Source organism: Chelonus insularis, unplaced genomic scaffold (genome assembly GCF_013357705.1).
Source record: "Chelonus insularis isolate UGA/USDA-ARS -01 unplaced genomic scaffold, ASM1335770v1 scaffold_714_pilon, whole genome shotgun sequence".
In the NCBI taxonomy this organism is placed as follows: domain Eukaryota; kingdom Metazoa; phylum Arthropoda; class Insecta; order Hymenoptera; family Braconidae; genus Chelonus; species Chelonus insularis.
Window position 1 is genome coordinate 1,777,204 of NW_023276795.1, and position 23,163 is coordinate 1,800,366.

Below are 23,163 nucleotides of genomic sequence, written 5' to 3' on the forward strand. Positions count from 1 at the left end.
GTATTTTTTGTTTTTATATTTCTTGTTGACAAGGAAGTAATCTGGATGTACTTGGATTGCATAAATTCCCACGCGCGACACGAATGATCGTTGTCACGTGCGTGCGCAGGCACGCGTGCTATTCAACGCAAGGAACTGGATCATAACGCGGCCACCGATCCTCGATATCGCGGTACAATTCGCTTAGCATAGAGAGCAGCGCGTGGACGTTGTCGGTTTGTGGTTGACCCGTGCCAAGCCGCACTTTGATACCTCTGTGGTTACCATCATGCCGGCATTACTCAACTATTGTCCTCTGTCTCTTTCTTCATATCAAAGACCGGAACTGCTTCATTCCGTATTCTCAATCGACCTCCTTCGACCGTCGTCGATACAACCTAACTCATTTAAATAAAAAAATCAGAGCTTTAATACAACGTTAACAACCGTGAACTGAATTATTTATTTAATTAAAAAAATATTTTGTGATTTATTGAAGCTTATTAGTTGAAATAAAGTTTAAAATCTTTATCTAAAAAGTGAATGACAATGAAAAAGGTTGACATTTTTTTTTGCATGAAATTGATGTGCTAAAAACAATTGTTTAATGAGTATCATTAATTTAAAATTAACTTTTGAATCAATAAATCTGTCAGCATAAATTCTTCTCCATTGTGATATGAATCTTTACAGTTGAATGCAGAAATCTAAGTCTATCTTTAAAATCCATTGGATCGAAAGGTGCTCGAGGTTGCAATTGATTTGATGACTTTCGCGCCCTCGAAGGCGACCATTCGTATCAGATCAATGGACCTATTCGTTACTTGAATCATTTTTTTATTCTTACTAAATATTCATCAAGGATCTACTATCCTTATATATCATATCCTTGTATCTTTCCAACTCGCAAAATCGCTTCACACCTCATGGATTTCATTCTCTCAATGCTTCCAAGCCAGTCCAACCACGATCGCATTACAAGTCTCTCAGTGTATATACCCACACACACACACACACATACAATTGTATTATTAATCATACATACACATATGCTTATAATATACATAAACAAGGTTATTGTTATTGTTGTCAGTGCTCATTACATTTTCATACACAGGCATTCGGTGGATATAATTCGTCGTGGAAATCGGCATTGTAGAAACACGATTATCAATACAGAGGGTAGTTCTCTCACTACACTCGCTTTATCTTAATGCGAAAATCAAATCAGCTCGCATGGAATTAGAGATGGCATTACGGGGGCTATCGGATGTGCATATGCACTAGACACCCTCAACCAAAACGGGCGCGCACTGTCGGCCCGTCACAATGCTTGTAGAAGGGCGAGAACAATGCAACGATGGGGAAACACGAGACGACGCACATATTGGATGATATTACGGACAACAATCCATACTATTCTGTCTCTCTCTAGACCCGCAAAATGATGGACTGTATCCCAATGTCAGCCGAATCCATTGCGTATGTTTGCCTCTAAATTACCCCCACTTACATCTCCACCAGATATCCTGCAATTGGGGTCCTTATCTATTATTTCCACTATTCATTCTTTCAACTAAATAATTGTTTCCGAAGGAATCGATCGGATTATCTACACTAATTTTAATTGAAAAGTTGTATTCTTTATTTTTCATTTCATTCCTTTTATTCTGAAATTAAACAATTCATCTTGCTCCGATTACTTTCTATTTCTCCATTAATCCTATTTTGTTAATGAATATTTAAAAATACAAAGATAAAAAAATTGTTTAGATTCAATAAAAGTTGTTGATTTAAAATAAATCTTTTTTTTAAATAAAATTTCGTGATAATTGTTTGCCTAGTTGTTGATAAAATCAATGTTTTAGAAAAACATTTCTTTTTAGTAAATATTTACAAAGAAGATAAATAATTTTTAGAACAAATATAAAATAAAATTTATCTTATCAATAATAAGCTTTGTTTTTTTAATTATTAAAAATGACTTAATTAAAAAAAAATTATGGAAATATATTAATCATCATATGATGTTGATATTTAAACAAAAAAAAAAAATTAGTCGACAGGAAAATCGTCATCATAACCAAATTACAATTACAGATTTATATTTCTCGGTTCGTTGATTCGATTGGCGATTCGCGTGTAATCGAGCGTAGCTTACTCTGCACTACCCCACTAGACCAGGAATCATGAACAAACACATAAATATCTCCAACGCCCCAAGAAAATAAAACATCTTCCATTCTTTTACATTTGATTTCTCGAAAAAAGCTTCTAAGCCCATCAGCAGTAGTAAGACCAATATCATTTTTTATCCACCTCGCTTTCTTATAAACTAATTTCCTCCAACTACCCCTGACCTTCCTTCCCTATTTAGCCCTCTCCTACTCTTTTATTGTTTCGTCCGCTTTTGGGCCTACAATTGAATTCTCTCTTTCCATTACCTATCCATTTGTATCAACATTTACATTTATATTTGAATAATGGGAAAGTAAAGACTTGCAGAGAGAAAAGAGAGAGAAGATGTAAATGAAAAAAGAAAAGAGAGAAACAAGCGCTATTACATTTTTAAGCGTTTCGTTTTCAAGCCCGCCGGGCTTTATGTTATACTCTGGCGAAAGAAAAAAAAAAGTGTATACATGGAGTGAGAGTACTCTTCTGGGATTCTTTCTGATATTTTCGAGAAGTCGATATAATGGCTTTGTATTAACATTTAGATAAAGCTCACCTTGGATATTATTCCAGTATCTTTCCTCCGGGCTTTATACACCGTCCTCTCGTGTACAATTTTACCCCCTTTCTTTATAATCATCATCCCTGTACTATATATACAAGCTTGAAACTCGAATAATCTGGCATTGAACCCACCCTACACTAAATCAAATTGGACAAATGGAAAAATATGACTTATATGGCGTCATTATAGGATGAAACTATGCTATCTATAGATCATGTTACCAGAAACAAATAAAATAATATGTGAGGGGGAGATAATAACAGCTCTAGAAATAGATAGTGTGAAAAAACACGTTATGGATATCTGTCCATCACGCGATAGATAAAGCTAATCATTGTGATGACAATTATTTTCATATTAATTCTAGTTTATTTCTCAAGGAATACTTGTGCTTTTTTTTCGATTAAGTATTTTATTATCTCCTTATAGTATGCACCCTTTTGTGTCATTCATACCATCATCAGTCATGTTGACTTAATTGAAAAATTATTCTGAAAATTATAACAATTCTTTTTCAACTGTTATTTGATCAAGATTTCTCTTCGATTATCTTTAATAAATGTTCATTAATTTTAATAAATAATAAATATTATTTATTAATAATATGTTCTCATTTATTTAGATTAAAATGTAGTTGAAAAAAATTTGCTCATTATTTTGTTTTCTGTTTGCAGAGTAATTATGACAATTATTTTGAAACAAAGTATTTATTAATTAACACTAATTATTGTATTTAAGTTAAGAAGCATACATAATTATCACGTAAATACTCTTTGCGTCAATCAAAATAATTTTTACAACTCCATATCGAGTCACTTTAATATTTTACTTTAAAAATTTTTATCTCTGATCAATTTAAAAGCTAATCTTCAAAAAAAAAAAAAATATCGGAAACATTTTATGTGGGTTTTTGAAAGTAAAAATGTTATCAAGGTAATGTTTTCCCTGTAATTGAACCCAATAAATAAAGAAAAATATCCTCACGGGTAATCTTTTACGACAAGACGGGCGTGTCACTGAGCAGACTCGTGCGAGGAATTACTTATAGCTCAAAGCTCAAACCGCGTTGATTTATCCCACTCGTATGTGCGGACATATGAAGAAAGCTTTGAAACCCGGAACAGACTATATAACAACAGAGAATAACGACTTTTATACAGCTGTAATTTCCGTCATCACAAATAAACGCTTCACGATTTTCTGCATCTCTTTGCAAGGTGAATGTAATTCAAGCAAAGATGATACATTGAAGAGATAAACATTTGATATAGAGGAAGCTTTAAGCCACCATCTAGGGACGTCTTTTACGAGGCAGCATATTTCTGTGTCCTGGGCAAGTCAGAGAAAAGCCCACCCACTGTGTTAGAGTATAAGAGCAGTCAAAATAGCAACCGAAATCATAACTGGCGATTGTCCATACACAAGTCAAGTTATGAAGCAGTAAACTCCCTAGGTCGATTCCAGAACGACGCGGCTCGTTTTCTCTGTACAACCCTAACAGCAACTGCTCCCGTCTTATGGAATAATTTAGATGATTGAACTAAAGGGGACGCGGTTTACTACAACCCATTGTCCCGGATGTCACTCATTGTTTCGGATATTGCAAATATTTTTTGTATCTTCTCAAACCTGTTCTCAAAATGTTGGTCCATGTTATTTCTTTTGTGAAGCATTCGATCCAACACATACCTGTAACAAAAAAAAAACAACAAAAATAATAAGAAACGTTAATTCCAGTGAATTATCCAAGATGAAAACGCAAAGTTGCAAGACAAATGGATCGATAAATCAGACAAGCATTAGGCTGTACAACAACAACGTTAGGTCTCTCGCGCGCTGACCAACGTACCTTTTTTTCTCATTTCTCTCTTACACACGTTCTCCCGCCGTGCTTTCACGATTTATACGGGCAATATCGGACCGAGATAAGCGTGATCGGCACAGACGCGGACTCTTTCGCGTAGTGTCTGATACGACCACAGGACTATTAGTGTCAAAATAAAAATGTTGCCAAGTATATTGGACTGTGTATTATAGGCTACAGAGAGAGGGATATAGAACTCATTAGAAAAATCATGATTATAAATAAAAAATAATTGTTATGATAAATATCAAATAACGTTGGAAATAATTTAATGGTCATAATAAAAAGTATCTTGTTAAATGCTAAAGATATACAAGTGAGCAGGACCCGAAGCAGGATATAAATTCCAAGCTGGCGAGAATCACACCCCCTAAATAAAGTGACCAGGGGTGGCCACGTCGACAGCAATAAACTGTCTCTTCCTCTTCTCTCATCCTCTCGTTATTCTCACAGCTCACACGAGCGTGTCCATAAAACTTGGAAACAATTGTCTTTTATTGTTTTGTTGTTATTTAATTTCCACTCCCCGCGATACTGGATCTGCGGACCTAGAGCTCTACTGACGTAGACCCTAAATAATTTACGATCTTCTCTCACTGGTGTGTTTTAGATAGATAGACTTCGTACTGGAATACTGGCTTAGGTACAGATGTGTGTGGATTTCAGGAAAACACTTTCTGGCATTGTTAAAACTATTTTCAGATATACACCTACACCTAGGATACGTAGTCTTTCTTAGTGGTCAGCTGGATCCAGCGAGAATTATGACCACAATAGGGGTCAGCGGGAAATTTACGAGCACTGAGATACTTGTATTGCTTTCTGATACTCATTTTATTAATTAAAATTGATAGGATGAATCTCTGGTTTTATTTATCTTTTATTTTTTTTATTATTCTTCAGGATTATAATAAAAACGAGAAACCAACATGCTTTAAAATCTTGCCAATTTTTTTTTAACAATAAATGTAATGACAATTGAAATAAAAATCTTATGATACAAATTATTTAAAAAATTTTTAAGATCTTTAATGAATTGTTGAAATAAAAAAATGTTTGTCATTGTTGAGGATGATTAAATGAATGAATGATTGAATAAGAGGTAATTTTAGCAACAATAATCCCGAATAAAAAAGTAGATCATGAGTTAGAATGATCATACATTGGACTATCGAGTACATGAATGGGTCTCTTGTTAACTTTGTCGTTGGTTTAAGCTCTATTTTTATATCCGTTCGTATGCAGGAAGTTGTGGCGGCCGTTTGCACATTAGGGGAGCAAACGAAGCTACTCTACACTGTTCATACACTCGAGTTCTCCCTTGGTCGCGATAGCGAGGGCCCAATGAAAATAATTATTAGCACTAAGTGGACGGTAGTTAACGTGTGAGAGAGGTACGATGACAAACAGAGAACGAGATGTAGTTGAGCAGTTACGTTGAATCATTGATGGGTACTCTTGCCAACTCAAATCAATCCCGTTCAACAGAGAGGATGCGGATCCATTGGCTAGATAACTGCATTTCATTGCATAATGACAGTAGTATTGCACAGTGATTTGTATTTAAAAGAATAAATATCATCAAGTAAATAAATAATCAAAAAATATATATCCTTATTATTTACATCCAACAATTGAGCTAAATCATCATTCAACTTATCTACAATATCGACAGGTGGCAATAAAATCGATAGGAATTATGACGAAGATCACATCTGCTGCCTGAAGGCATGAAACATTGACTCTTGGTACATGAGTACATACATTCGTTGAGTCAGAGAGAGAGTACATGCTGCGTAATAAATAAATTCCATGGGGAGAAAGAACATTGTGTAGGACATATATAAATAAACGGTTTACGCTTGGGACTTGGACGACCCTTTTTGCAGCTTCACTCTTCATCTTTTCCTCTCTTACCATGATCCTTTACAACTTTATCTGGCAGTCGCACTCATCGCGTTTGAGTTATGAATCGTAAAAGATAGATCAGCAATCAAATATCACCACCACCACTTCCTTCAGCTTCCTAACTAACCACCTTTTTTCTAGCTTAATGCGAAATATATGACTTCTCAGAACTTTCCTCATTGTTTTTTATTATTTGTCAGTTATATTTTTGTTAAATTAGGGGAAAAAAAATTTGCAATGACTTCTAAAAGACTCTAAAGAGTGAATAAATAATCAAGATGGTCTTGAAAAAATAATGAAACTTCTTTTATGTCTCTCTTTTCTACTGCATCGTAAGATAAGATTGAATAGTATTTTCCTTCAGCACGTAAGAACAATTAATTATTTGTAACAAGTGCAATTTGTTTGTCCGGAGCAGACGTGTGAGTGTATGTCGCTCGTTAGTGCCACCGTGATCAGTTTCTTTTTCTTATTCTCCTACCAATGCACACCATCAGCATAGCACGGGAAAACATCAACGTACAAATGCGCCAAGTCTTTAATTCTTTCTTTGTATTTTTCTTATTATATTACACCTTCGTCTGTTCTGACTACTATACCACCCACTTGAGAATCATCAACGCGTGCGTGCAAGACTCGCTCTGTTACTTTTAAAGAAACGAGCAATAAAACAAATCTCATCCGGAAGTGCGGGAGAGTTGACACCTGCGAGCCATGAGAACACGTGTTGTTTTGAGAAGAAGACGAACTCTTGAAGTTGTGAATTGCAGTGAGCACTATTTAAACGGAAACAGTTGAGATATCACGCTCCCAGGCGTGTTGTGTGTGTGTGTGATCTTGCTTTGTTACTTATACTTTTGCTTTGAGTAATCAAGGCCTTGACTTGTATATTTTGTTTTAGAGACATTCGACGATTGAATCTGAATCGACTAAAATTATTTCCTTCCTAAAAAAAATTTTTAATAATAAAAAATATATTTTTTTAATGCTGTACAGCCTAAAATATTTAGTAAATTTAATTTTGAAAGGCTGTATCTCAAAGTATTAGAGTTAAATAAATAGATTATTTTGTTTAAAATAATTTTTACTATTTATAAGAAATTTTTGTTATTTATTAAAATTTATTCTTTCTTTTAAAACTTAAAGTCATCGAAATTTTAGATCTATAGATCTGAATGCATATATATTCAACAGTATTAATTGAATAGTACTTTAGTGATTACAATAAGTAAAAGCAGGAAAGCTATAATTTTCTAAACAAGCTGATCCGGTAAACAATATGATAACTATAAATAATGAGTCTAAATTAATCGTTCCCTTAATGAATAATTTATCTATTTTTAATATTTACCATCGTTAATGTAATCAGTGTAATGTAATGTCTTGTACATCTATTTGGAATTTCTCATTCTAGGTCTAAGTGTAGCATTGAAAGTTCAAACTGAGGATAAACTCTTGTCTAATAACCACCTTATGTTCCATATATTTTTCTATTCCTATCTTCGTTACGTTACGGCGGGTTTAACGAGCACGCGAGAATACATTTTGCCACCCAGCGTCTTTTCTCTCTGTATATACTCTTTAAAAATTATTTAACGCACTTAACGATGCATGGATACTCAAATACTCTTCGTTTACCTTGTTTTTACCCTCTAAGCTATAGCAATAGAATTATTTTTTTTTTTCTTTTTACTTTCAACTCGTGACAAAGTCATGCGTTGTTTCCGCATTGTTCTTACTTCATTTTTATCCCTTTTCCTCAAGTGTATGTTTGAATGAAAACTTCTCGAGTTAACTTGACCGACTCTGGTCATTGTATACGTTTCTCACGTTCGTGTGAGCTTGTAATCTACTTCAAGTATAATTACAAGGAGCAAAGCAAAGATAGAAACAGAGGGAAATGCAAATAGGCTCTTTTTTATTGCCCACTTATTTTTAATAATAATTCTAAATTGATCAGAAAAAATTTTATAAAATAAAAAAAAATTATTTTGCAATTAATAAATAAACAATCTTCGTTTATGTAAATAAAAAATGTCATTAAAAAATTAAATATTGTGATTAAATAATTATTACAATCAAAGATTTAAATGTGAACAATAAATAAAACAAAGTTTTTAAAAATAATGAAAGGTTAAGAAGATAAATCTTACATTGAATTAATTAATAATTAAAATCAGCGAATAATTTATTAAAAGATCCTGAAATAAAATATTTTTCATTATATAAAATTTTTTAGCGGTTGAAGAAAGTTATACTTGATTCCCATATATATATAAAAGGTGGAATTATATGCTATTCGACGTCTGGCAATTGAACGAGTATAAACGTGAGCCGGCTGTGGATACTTATTTCACACAGACGAGTATGAATGTACACATACCATGATCTAAAAGATCTTATAGGAGTATTACGAGAAATGGGAGTCGTGAGGATTCTCAGATACGACCAAGAGGACCCTACAGCTTAATCAACGGTCCGAGTGTTTATGATTTTTGTTATTGGCCTCATATTTCGCGTTCATCTCCCTTTAGTTCACACCCTCCCTGGCAATTCCAACTTCACACTTACGTCTAAGTACCCGGTCGAAAACGTTTAGAGGGATGAAATTGACTTGACTTGGTATCACTTGAGACCATAAAGCCAATGAGTATATAAGTCTCTAAGTCCGTTGATAAATCTGATGACTCTTTCCTTAACAAACTGATGCTGAAGCCAAGATATTTTCTACGAAGGCGTTTCTACGAGTGTTTGTTCTGATATCAAAGGGAAAAAAAACGGAAAATGTTTAAAGAGAAATTGAGATGAGAGGTAAGACATGATTGAGTCTTGTTCGGGCAATCGTCCAGATGGCTTGGTAAATATTCCAGTCTTTCCCCCTCAAGTCACACAACGCAATCAGTCACTTGCTTGGACAGCCATTACATATGTTGTCCATTCCATGTTCAAACATTATAAGGAAAACTGCCGGTGTCGCAGAAGGAATCCTCGTATATTAACTTTTCATCTGTCAAGCTATAGTCAGAGAAATCGTTGAAATTTTTTTTTTCACAAACTTTCCTTCTCTACCTTATGTATGTAATTTGCAAAAATTACTCAATTGACCGATTGACTTTAATAAAGACTCTCTGACGGCATTTTTTACGAACCTCAATTATGAGCCGTATAAAATCAATAATTATATTGTATTTTGAAGGTTCATTTGCAAATGAACATCTAAAGAATTATGACTCTTCTAAAAAAAATATACATATATGTTCAATATTACTTGGGAATTAAGATTAACTAAAAGAAAAAAATTAACAATAAACTCTCACATTATATTAATTCTGATTATGACGATAATTAACACAAAATAATTACATGGTAAATTACTTTGTTGAATAAATAAATATTTTAGAATGTAGATAAAAAATTTCTAATGAAGAATGTTAATCGATAACTCTAGAATGAAATTTTAAAAAATGTAAACAGCAATGAAATAAAATAAAGAATTGAAACAAATAAACTTTTTTTATGAGTAGCGTGTTGATATATTTGAGTTGAAAGCAACAACCCTCTCACGTGACAGAGGCACTCCAATCAGAAAATATCGTAATCTCTAGACGTTCCGCCTTTACGTAATTCACTCGTGGCCAGTGTAATCGTCGTTGCGTGAGTCTAAGCTTTATGCACCCTTCGAGACCGGCATGACCTGATAGATAATCCAGCCAAAAGTATGATAGATCATCGTGATTCGTCCCACGTTTGTTTTACACCGGAAGTAAATCTCTAAAGTAGATATTTCTTTTAATAATAAAACATCAAGAGACTGAACAAGAAACAAGTCAAGGTCAGCAATGATTTGGCCATGAAGAAGCCAGCAAGACTACGAAGCAAAGTCAATTCTGTGCTTGGTCATAGGGCAGATGTAAGTTGAGAGAAAGATATGAAAGGATTCATATGAAGACAAGGACAAGATGAAGCCAGGAAGGGTCACGCGTTGCCATCAAGACTGACTGACAAGCTGACTTATGCAAATACACGCTCTCGCGTTAGCTCGCGGGGTAATCCGATCGTACATTCTGAGGAGCCTCCACTTCTCGATGGGATTTAAATTACCTCAGGTTCTTTCTTATTTATTCCTCTCTTCTTTCTTCGTCATCGTGATAATAATAACCGCGACGACTTTATCGCCTCGACTTGTCTCCCATCCAACCTTTGCTTCAGGCCATATATGTATTCTTTTCCATTCTCCCTTTTATTCTCTTAATCGTGACGAATCACTCTAATTACGCTCCGTGTAACAAAGACTCATCATTTTATTCCTTTATATTTATTCCAACTTAATAGTGTATCAATATAAATTTATTATTAAAATTAAATGAATGATTTTACTCTTGAATAATAATTCTAGGAAGAATTTCAATTTTAAATTTAAAGTCTAATTTTTTATTTGTTATATAAAAAATTTACCAGATGAGTTTAATTAATTTACTGCTGATAATAAGTGAGTAATGAAATGATATTAAAGGAGATGAAATAAATTTAAATTTATTTTTATCAAATGGTTTTATAGTATCCAGATAAGAGGATTACAAATGGATGTGTCTTATTATCACCACCAATCGATGTTATTAATGTAAATTGAGTTCAACACTTTAAAAAAAAATATAATTTAATTCAATTATTACCAATGCTTATCAGTAATTAAAAAATAATAAATTTAAAAATTAATTTATCAATAAATTCCGTAAGATCAACATAAAAACGTCAATTGGGAATTTTTGATACTCATTAAAGTATCATCACATCAATAGATGTATTTAAATTTCAGTGATAGAATTAGAAAATTCCCTAGCTTGTTTACAATGTCATGAAACAGTGGCGCCAGTGTCCTATTTCTCATAAAATGTATAGGGGCGACAAAAGAAATGAAAGTGAGCCCTCGATTACGTGGATCGAGTAGGAGTGTGATATGATGAAGCAAAGGGAGATGAGAAATGACACAAAGCATATCAGAAGAGGATGAGACGGAAGTGGACATGGTGTGTCGCTGGCGGACACTGGCTATCCGAGAACTTTAATCACAGCACTTGAGTAAAGTAATTACAATCAGACACCCTTGCAACAGAGGTTCTGAGTACAGACATCGAACGCGAACTCATCGTGGAGTCGGGTGCCAAGGGGACGCTAGAATCCCGCGGTCTATGATTAGCTAGAGTTGACCATCCCTTCTACAATCTCTCACCTTGTGTCAGTTCTCTACAGTCCTCAGACCCTTTCAATTAATTAACTTGGGTGCCAAGGTGGCCACTGTTAGTTAACTTGAGATTCATCGCTCAATGAGATAAGAACCGGTTGTTAGACCACCTGAGAATTACTGTTTACTCAGCTTTGAACTCTATTTTCCTCATCTTACTATTAATTCCGCTCTGCAGTCTTCTGCTTACACTGCAAAAATTTAACTTTAAGTTTATTCTAAAATTACTACACTAGGTTTACATTAATTACAGCGATTCAAGATGATCATTTCTGAGAAATGAAGTTTAATTAAATTTATCTTGAGGTGTGATATCTTCACTAAGTAAAATAAATTTTTTTATCAATAATTAATTATTAAAATAAAAAAAATTTATTATTTATTTTCAATGCATTAATATTCATTGAAATTAATTAGAGTTTTAAAAAATCATTAGATGTTTAAAGTTGATGTAAAAATTGAAAAAAATAATTTATTCTATAACACTTGTCACAAAATTTATTCTGATTGATTTTTCAGGAAAAAATGAGGTAAAAACACGACAGAAAGTCAATGAAATTTGATTACTGTATATAAAATAGCTTATTATTTAGCTTGTCAGTTAGTCAGAGAAACGAAGAGACAGAAAAATATAAGAGGAAGGAGGTATAGAGGAGAATTTTACACAAATTTTCGCAGTAAGCTTTTTGACAGCTCATTTTGTCACAATTTTCTATCCCTCTCATTCTCATTTGGTTACTAGTGCATACGAATTTCCCACTTGGTTTTCAATGAGAGTAATAATAAATATAAATTCTCGTCGAATGAAAACGGCGCGTGTCAACGTCAAGCTTTTAAGGGGGATAATTCCCCTGTTTCACTCATCGGCCCTTTGTTAAATTGTCAAACTGTCATCAATAGATTCAGTAATTAACTCCATTATTATCATCATCATTATCATCACAACAAAATATACATTCATTCAAATCTTGGCAAATCAACTTTTAATATATAAACTATCCACTTACGTGCATAGATCGTCAATATTTAAATGTGTATACAAAACACATAAAAATGAATAATAGACACTTTACAATGTTATTGTGATGTTTCAAGACGTTTCAGGTAAGTTTATCGATCTTTTACCATCCTCCTTCTCCTGTTACCTCTTGCCCACTTCACCGCTACTCCTTCCTGAGTTAAACTATAACGTGTTGTTTTACTGTTACTTCCTACCCTCGTCTGAACAAAATAGCAGGTGCGATTATGCAGCAATGGTTGCAAAAAGTAAAAAAAAAAAAAATAAAATAAGTAAAGAAAACAAAAAACACGCATGCAATGTCGACTAAAATGTCATTCTTATTCTGACATTTAAACACGCGTGCAAACGAAACTCATGACGAGGAAAACACTGTGAGCTTTAATACATGCACATTTCTGTAAACGTCTCACTATTTTTTTTTTCTCTTTATTAATAATCAAAATCAAGTGCGTGTATCCTTTGTTTATGTTTTAGAAAAAAAAATAATAACCATCTCACTATAATCGTATTTGTTAATTTAATTTATTTTGACTTTAGCCAAGGAAAGAAAAGTAAAACATTCGTTGCGTGATTATGCTTTTACAAGGTATCTCATGTTCGTTTCATTAATTTTATCGTAATTCAAACGATAATAAAAATTTATCGGACTCATGTCTTGTCGGTTAGTTAATGTAATAACTTACTTTATACATCGTAATCTTTCAAATCAATTTTATTTATTTCCTCAATCTTTTTTTTTTTTTAATATCTTACTCATTTATTTATATTTCCAGTCTATTAAAAGATATTAATCGACGGGTCAGATTTAAGACCAACATGATAGTCATATTCATTCTTGAATCAAAGTGACTGGTCAACCATTTAATTTCTGCGGTTATGAACACTCACATGCTAACATAAAAATTACACTCATGGTGTTCCCAAAGAATGACTCAGTTTATCGTGATACTTTCGAAATTAACGTTTGACTCACCCACTTTTGCTAATATTTTATCCTCCCTTACCTCTCTTTCCCCTTATTAGTGTCAAATAAAATAACATTTCTATTTGAATATTATTTTGTTATCATTAAAAATTCCTGCTTAATATCTTCAAGTACTCTAACTCTGTTTCTCATGATCACCAAGAATGAGATCAAGTCAATTGGCTTCCATTTATGTGCTATAAGAACATCTGGGACTTTGAATACGATAAAAATGATATCCTGTAGGATAGCATAGTGTATATGATACCCGTCTGTCTCGAGAGTATATGCTCATCGATGTCGCCATCAAGAGATATGCGCAGCTGCGTTTAAGCTAGTATATAGTTCAAATGGTGCGTCTGTCTTGTCTGGAACGTGTCCACAACGAGTCCCTTTACTCACATATATCGAGCTAAGATAAAGTGAAATTAAAACGACGTAGTCTCATGTATAACATGGAATTATTGTAGATCATGTGGATTCTGTCTTTCTTTTAATAGATAAATAGACTTTTTGTGGGTGGCAGAACAAGATTTCGTTTTGTTTACATTGAGAAAAAAAAAAAATTATTACTTATGAAAAAAATTCCCATCAGATTAATTTTCAAGATTTTAATTCTCTTGTAAGTCTAAAATTAATTTAAGTCAATTATTTATTCTATTTAGTATTAATTTTATTAACTACTTGTTTTTAAATGATTTACTTTATCTTAAATATTGATTTAAAAGGAGTTATTTTATTTTATTAAAAGAAATAAAAATGTTAATGTCAATAATATAAAATAGAACTGATAAAAAAAACAATGAGAATTGTACAGGTGATAAAATGATACGGGTCATATATTTTCTATCATGTCTAAGCTGACTTATCAATAGCACATTGATCTAATAAAAAAAGAAGAAATAAAAAGAGACCATTGCGCTAAATTCCAAATTAATTTTTTTCTTATTTAAATATCAAGTATTTGCAACCTTAAAAAGCAGTATCGCCCCAAAAAATTTACAATTTATTTTTACCTCCCCTCTCCTTCCTCTACTTAGTAAATATCTTATTTTCTTCTTAACGCTATCCAAGAAAAGCACTTTGGAATGTCTCGAGTTAATTTTTGCCCTCTCTCCAATTCATCGCGAGAGAAATCTCGGTGTTTCTTATTTTTCCTCGAGTTCGCGACTTAATTAATCGCATAACACGAAGTCTAATGAAATCAGAACTCCAATCCAGCTTTTTTTTTTCTATCTTTATTTCCCTTGTATTTTTTTCCTCTTTCACTGTGTTCCCCTCGTCGTCAATGTCTCGTGAAAAAAGGAAGTATTTACCAAGAATACTGCGCTACTTCTTCATCTTATCTGTTAGCAAGGGTGAGAGAAATATCCAACAAAATTACCGGAAGCTATCGAAGATGTTTGGATAAAAATTACAAAGTAAAATTATTTAGCATATTTTTTACTGCTGTGTAAAGATGGAAAAAAATATCAAATAAGCAAAGAAGTAGGTAATGATAATTAATTCATTTATTAAAATTTAATAAAACAGTAAAATATGAAATATACATTATTCAGAAAAGTATTTGATGATTAATAATTTATTAAACGTGGTCACGAACAGTCAGAAGCATGAAGAATAACGTTGATTAATCGATGCCAACAATTTTAATTAATTTTCAAAGGTATCCTGCGCGCGCCAGTGACAGAGAAATAACTCTATTAAGCAATGCAGAGCACTAGAATGAGGGTTGACCAATCAAACTCTTATACAAGCAACTCAAAAATGTTGAATTCACTCTCTCAACCTCCACGAAATAGTCGCTTTCCCTCAAGGTCTTTTTATAAAGTCCTTGGAAATACATCGAGTGCCAGGAGAGGATTGTATGAGGGGTTTGGCGACAAAATAAAGTGTTAGATGGGGTTGTAGAAGTTGATGTAACGACCAGGGTTGGTGTTGGATCGCGACCCACGTTCCCCATCGCCACACCTGACCATTTCTCACGCCGCGTTTAGCGCTTATATTAATATCGTGTCTAACACGCCGCCATCCTCCTCCGCAACCTTATACTCGTTCGTTCGTTAAAATAATAAGCGTCCTGCAACTCTTGTAAGCAAGACCCTTTTATATACATTACATACTCTCTACCACCGTCCGTTGAAAATTACTAAACATCAAGTACATCACAGAAAAGTGACACACCTTTCGCTTAAACTCCTTTCTCAGAAGTGATTAAAGGATTGCTTAGTGTATTTTTTTATGGTCAAAGTGAACTACATGTATATCAGGGATATTAAGACCCTCTTATCTGTTTTTAATTTTTAATTTCAATATTAAAAGGAATTTTTCCTTATACCTTTATAATGTATTTTTTTGTTAATTTAATATAAACATAAAAATTTGATTTATTATTTACGACACTAACCATTTTTTTAAAATAATTTCTCTAGAGTTTGTAGATAAAAAATTTCCTATAAAAAAATGTTTCACCAAGCTTTTTAAATTAATTAAATAAAGTCATTAATCGTAATTATTGTGAAGAACTAGTAGTAATTTTTTGTTTGTTTTATGTTGAAAAAAACAATTGAATTGAGAAGTGAAATAAAAAAAAATGAATAAAAAATTTGCACTAACTAAAACAAGATAATAAAATAAAAATAAGTAAATTAACAAAAAAGCTTAATTAATTTAAAAAAAGATAAGTAACTACTAGTAGTAGTAAAAGCAAATACAGGGTTCGCGGGTCGCGATATCAACTCGCTTTGTGAAGTGAAACTATAACCAAGTTACTCATGTCATTTTATGCATCAGACTCGCCATACTGTAACTGAATTCGATGTGTAACACAATTATGAATCTTTGCCCGCGTATAGTCTCGCATTTTCGCGGGGGTTGGTCCAGTAGTTGGGAGTTTCATATGATCTAGTGATACTGACAGTGGACATGACTATGTAATGGTTATAATATGAATATAGCAGGTGAGTTACGGAAAAGGGACATGCGATTGGTCGCTCCTATTATTAACTTGACAGAGAGAAAACCTGCGCATTTAGCGAGGGTACCCAGCCATGAAAACTCTGATGAGTAGACCAGAGAACCGAACTCAATCGTGAGTGATGTAGCAGAGGGGGGTGAAAGCCACTGGGTACAAAGCTGGATGGCACTTTATTGCGGCTCCACTCAATCAGAAGTCATAATACATTTACCACGACCTAATGAAGTCTTGATGAAAGGCTGCTACACTGGGAATATTCCAGTGGTTCTCTATTCTATAAAACTCGACTCATTTATATCAAAACATCAATACAAAAAATTTTTTAACCTCAATTAATCCAAAAAAATAAATCAATGTTCACTTTAATTTTTTTCTAAATAATATTGTTGGAGTAAAAGAAATATTTATTGCAGAGACTAGTTGGTGCTAATTAATTAAAAAAAAAAATTAATAAACAGATGTGATGATTGCTGTGAATATGAAAAAAATATTTAAATAAAACAACATGATCATCTTTGAAGAATCCCTATTTTTTAATTTTCTCATCATCAGCACAGGGGATGATAGTAGCAATGAGTCGGCCAGCAAATAGTCTTTGAAGAAGAGAATTACAAGGGGAATGTTGAGATCAAGAAGTACAGAAGCAATGAAGACTGGTTTAGAAATATGATTGCATCTCTTTTGGTAAGATGTAAATGGGAGAGAAAAATAGCAAAGAAAGAACCGCACATAATCCAGAGAAATTAAAAATACCCAAGTTATATCAAACGTTTGAAAGACTGCGACTTGACTGTCAGTACAAGTCTCAACTGCTGGAGGAACCTTTATGCTAAAGTTCCATTTACAGAAACCCCATCAAAGGGATTGTGGCATTACACTTTAGAGTTTTAGAGAAGCCAAGAAGGCGCGGTCTAGTTGGTACAGAGTAGAAAGAGCATCAAGAACTAAGTGAGTCTGTCCATTCGTCCGATGGTGATGGTGAACACTGAAAAGGGGAATGACTACTCAACACCCTCATCTCGCTTCCTTTCTTCTGTCTGTAAAATACTCATAAAAGGACCAGAATGGACATTTAGCTCTGGTGAATGAGTATTTGTCTTTATGAATAAATAAAACGCATTACAAAGTTGGACAGTCGAGGGAGAGAACAAAGTAAAAAATGTCTGGTGAAAACTAAATCAAATTGCTATGTGTCCAGACATGTCTGTAATCTTTTAATATAAACTTTAGTGATAAATGAAAAAAGTTTACGTTGCTATTATACCAAGAAAAAGAGAAAAAAATTATTCAGAAAAAAATAATCATGACTGATTAAAATTTTTTTATACTACTTTGCAATAAAGTCAAGGTGATAATTTAATAGAAATAAATTTTAAAAATTGAAATAAAAATTCCAGGATTAATATTTGAATTTAAATAGAATGAACAATAGTAAAACTTAGCTAAAATTGAATCAGTATCAAATGTTGGATATTTTTTGTTGGTAAAAACGTTTGATAACAAGATAGAAACCATCAAGAAGCTGTTGGTCTTTGATGATTGGTAGCTCCTGAAATTAAATGAACCCCCACTTAGGACAACAACTAAGGGAGTTGTATATCTGACATTTTAGTGTATAGATCGGTGTCCGATGTGGGGAAAAGGAACTAAGTCGTTGTTGTATACATCCCAGAGGGTGGAAGTCTGTTCTTGCCGACGATAGCTAAAGGCGCTCGTTCCGCGCTCTTCTCGTAAGACTCTCGCTGGCTGAATTGAATTTGCAAACTTGCAGATTGGATTCCAACTTGCCTATTACAGGGTGCGTCTGTTCCGGTTAAAAGCCGACGGTAGACGGTTGCAGAAGCGAAGAGAGAGGAAAAGAGAATTAATGCCGATACGGTGGAGGTCGAGGATTACTATACAGAAGACCATGAGAACTACAATGTCTTAGTAGTAACTGAACGATGCCAACGAGGCTATTTTCGAAACAACGAATATTACACGATCTTACCCTTTATATTAGAGCATTTGTGAAACAGTCACTGGAACCCTTTCTGCTCATTCCCCGAATGCTGATTAAAATTCATTCATTTATTGATTTTAATTATTAAAACATTTCAATTATAATGTTTCAATGAGCAATATTACTTCAATCATTAAAGTAATTATTGTTTCAACAAATAGTAAAGTATGATATGAAATTTAATGTTTACATTTATTACTAATAATTGATTTAATCAAGAGTAGATTTTATCATTAAAATTATTAATGTAAAATTTTTTTTTAAAGCTCATTAGTGATGGTAATAAAGTTTTTCCTTTATTTATTCTGATTCTGATGAATTTAAATAATGATTGGATTTTTAAATAATATGATTACAACCTAATTTTTTATTTAAATTTTAAAACATCTCAAGCAGCAATAAAGTATGATCATGTATGGGTCTGATTAATTAACTACTTTTTTTTTGACAATTCAGAATAGTATTAAATGATTAGAAGTTGATTTTTGGGCTCAGTTATTTTGAAAAGAAATTATGAAATAATTTTGAATGATATAAAATAAACAAAAAAAAAGTACACGATATAAAAGGTTAAGACGTGTATCGTTGTTATATTATTTAAATGAGATTCCTTATGGGAGTTTGCATTCTGAGACTTGATGCAGAGCCGAAATAATTCTCGCAAGGTATACGGAGCACATACGGAGCAAAGTCGACAAGAATGAGAGAGAAGTGTGCCTCAGGGTGATTGTACGTTGCCGTGTGGCACCCAAGAGGTGAGGCTTCAAGGGAGAGAGACGTTCATTTAACCAGCAATGTATATCAACATCAACATCCCCCGTGCTTCGCGTTCTGCACCCCAGAAACTTCCTTCAGGATTATGTCGCCCCCATGATTCGCCAACTATGCACGACAACTAACTAAAATTCGAGACTGAGAATTTCTCCAAGACGAGTGAGTCTGAATTAATTTGCAAGTGGGATAAAAATTTAACAGGAATCTAAGAGGAATGAGGAGACAAGTCTCGTGGGAGAAAAGATCTTTCTGGGACGTGGAGGCTGCCCTCAGTATACGTCTTCAAGAGTAAACGCAATAATTTTGAAGCAAAGGGGTTACGTGGCATGCGCATAAATGTAGTTATAAATAAATCTAGGAGCTCTTAATGCTTCTTGGGATCACTAGGGAGCAAGGATATGCAATAAAGGTCGCTCAGAAGCGAGAAATAGGGAGAGAGAAATAAGCAAAAGGGGATGATTCTTAGGCGCGTGCCAAGAATTTACTTCTCTCTGTGTGTTGACTTGGTCTCTTTAATTCTACTACTTTGGTTACATTTCTCTCTTCCTCCACTATAACTCTTCTTTCAAATCTACTCATCTTAATTCATGACCTCCCTCTATATTCTTATTATGTAACTAACTTTCAGAACCTTTAAAGCTCCATTCTTTCAATGATAAATTACCATTTCCTGACGGAATTTTCATTTGCGATAATTATAGCTTAGATGTGTACTTAATGTTTTCTCGTGCACGTAGACGCATTTATGAGTGGGTATTATTGCGTGACAATTAAGATTATTAACATGGGACATGACCTCTGGAGTACAATGTGAAGCTACCATGAAAGAGCTAATAGACAGTACAAAAAATAGTACAAATGTTTAAAATTAACTGCTAAAGTATAACAATAGAAATTCAACTGTTTTATGAGATAATAGAGTTTATGAAAATTCTGATTAGCAAGTTAATTGCATTTAATTATAATTAAAATTTCTAACACTTATCATTATAATAGCATTTTTTTAGGACAGAAAAAAAGTCTAGTAAAAAAAGTATCACAGTAGAAATAAATTCATTCAATTAAGTAATAAAAGTTTTAGCATTTTTTTTTTTTTTTATTTGGAGTCTGAATGTTGAGGAAAAAATTTAATAAAGTAAGACAATTAATTATGAAGATTATTAAGAAGTAAAATTGAACCAATTATTAGTCATGAATTCTCGAAATTCTTAATACCAAATAAAAAGAGCTCTTAATTTTCCGCTAATTTCAATCTCATTTATTCTACTGAGATCCACGGGTTTTCGAATGTAAGACAGAAGCCGGAAAGAAGCGAAGAAAGTGAAATGAATCGAGAAATTGTTGCAAAGGAATTTATCAATTTTCTTTGAAGGATTCTAATTGTACTAATTTGTTTGTCTTGGATCCAGGGGCTCTCTTGAATCACGGATCGAGGGGTAACTGGAATTCTATCGTTTAATCTTCGTTTGCCTCATACCATGATTGTTGGTATCAGTTAGTATCTCTTTCTCTTACTATTCTATTTAAGTATCTATACCTACAAGTAATTTTTGACTCTTACATCTTGAGAAAGAGATACGTAAACGGTGAACGTTTTGTGAACCGCTCGCGCGTAAAGTAAAACAAGAGAAGCTTAAGGCTGCGACCTGGCTTCGATCCATTAATCTGAATCCGTGGCATTCGGTCGAATTTGAATAGTGGAAAATTGACGGAATTCCTCGTTGATCGAAAAGTGATTTAATTATTTTCTTTAATTAACTGAAAATCTATTTAAATTTTCGATTTCATGATTATTTTAGGTATCTTTATAAAAATAATTAATTTTTATTGTTGAATATTTTTTTTCCAGAGTTTTATTACTTCTCTTTATTTCATTTTCAGAGAAAAAAATTTTAATCGATCAGTTATTCAATTTTGGAGCCACAAAATTCCATAGAACTGTCCCAAAACTATTTAAAAACAATAAAAAATATTCTAAAAATCGTCTGAACATCAATCTCATTATTCATTTAATCTAAAATAAATTTTTATTATAAAGAAAATATTATTTCTCTTCACTAATGAAGTTTTATTGATTTTATGTTATTAATAATTAATTGAAACAAAAACAGCATGGAAAAGTAATTCTGTGATGAGAAAATAATTGACAATCATTAAACATAAATGCTGAATAAGTATTGTTAAATAAAAAAATTATAAAGAGAGTCTTTTGACAATTTTACGACAATGTATCAAACATTAGAGAAAAAATGTAAGATTAATATGGAATAAAACAATTCTCACACGCACAGGAAAAAATAAAGAATAATTAACGTATCAAATAAAGACTTGTTTATGCATCATGATAAGTAAGTCACGCACTTATTCCCTCACGAAGAAATGCATTTGAATTGTATTACAAGAGTCATGTTGGCAGTACAAGCTGGTTTACAGTAGCAACCCCCGATGGCAATAATACGATTTTAATTGTAACGTCGGTACATTTCTGTGTCAGCACGAAATCTAGCCCGCGGGTCCGCCCACATCACGGTTATTTATGTGCTAACACGTCTAATTTATCACAGTTTAATATCACAGACTCACCAAGTCCTTTCCTCTCTCTTCATTGACTCCTTATCCTGCTTTTCCGCTCTTGTAATTTAACTATGTGTAAGTGATATGATGCAGTGTCTTTACATTACACTTCCTCTAAACCTTTTTACGCACATGCTTTGCCATCTGTTTGTACATTTTTTTTGCCAACTAATCCCTCATGATTAACAGGCAAATTTTTTTGGGCTAAAAGTATTTACAATTCGCTAATATTTTTAACTCTTTTCTAACCCAAAATTCCAACAAAAATACCAACAATTAATTTTTATTGCATTAAATAATTCAATAAGATTGGAATTTTTAATTTGAATAAATTAATTTTTTCATTTAAAAACACTCATGGAATTTTTATGATGAGATATGAAATAAATTTTTTTCAAATCTATCCTTGGACTCTTTCACTAAGTGAAAGAGAATCTATTGCAAAATTTGTTTGCAGAAATGAAATATTTAGATCAAAATTCAAATAATCACCTGCTTTAAATATTCTAGTAAATAATTTCCGACAAAAAAAAAATTAATTCTCGACAAAAAAAGAAAACAAGTAAATTGAGAATAACAGTTTACAAGCTGTCATTTTCCCTTAATATTCTCAACTCCAGGAATCAACGAATGATCTGAAAAAAATTTAAAAAAACTATTGCAGTCTTTCCCTATTACAATGGAAACCGGACATGAATTTTTTTTCCATCATAATTATCATTCATGAAATAATGAATACATCTGATAAAAGTCCTATTAATTAATATAAATTAAGAGGAAAATTTATTACTGATGATAAAAAAGACTAATTTATATCCTGACTCGAGTAAGTATTAACCAGTTCATGAAGGAATAAATGAAATGCGTTTTCAGATAAAATACAAATTATCCTTCATATATGAAGGAATAAAAATAATTGCTTAATTATGGTTATGAAGAGTTATACGAGGGAGATCACACGGTGTGGGTAAAAGATAAAGTGGAACGTGGCATATACAAGGAAATCGTACCACCCTTTTGGTCGAAGCGGATGAGAAAAAATGAGAAAATACGGGGGCGTATGATCTTGGTTTCGATCGAGCCGATTCCAGGGTTGATCAGTGCGCGACGTTGGCCCCGAT

At 32.8% G+C, this 23,163-nt stretch overlaps 1 protein-coding gene across 5 annotated transcripts in view; it reads right to left on the reverse strand.

Annotated features, from left to right (window-relative positions):
• dac (dachshund) overlaps positions 1-23,163 on the reverse strand; it is a 159,037-nt gene that overhangs the window by 106,160 nt on the left and 29,714 nt on the right. The window contains exon 3 of one of the 5 annotated variants that reach the window (XM_035094879.1): positions 4,346-4,405. The exons of the other annotated variants lie outside the window; for them this stretch is intronic. Coding sequence (XP_034950770.1) covers positions 4,346-4,405 — 60 coding nt within the window. The remainder of the gene's footprint in view (positions 1-4,345; positions 4,406-23,163) is intronic. 5 annotated transcript variants of the gene reach the window in all.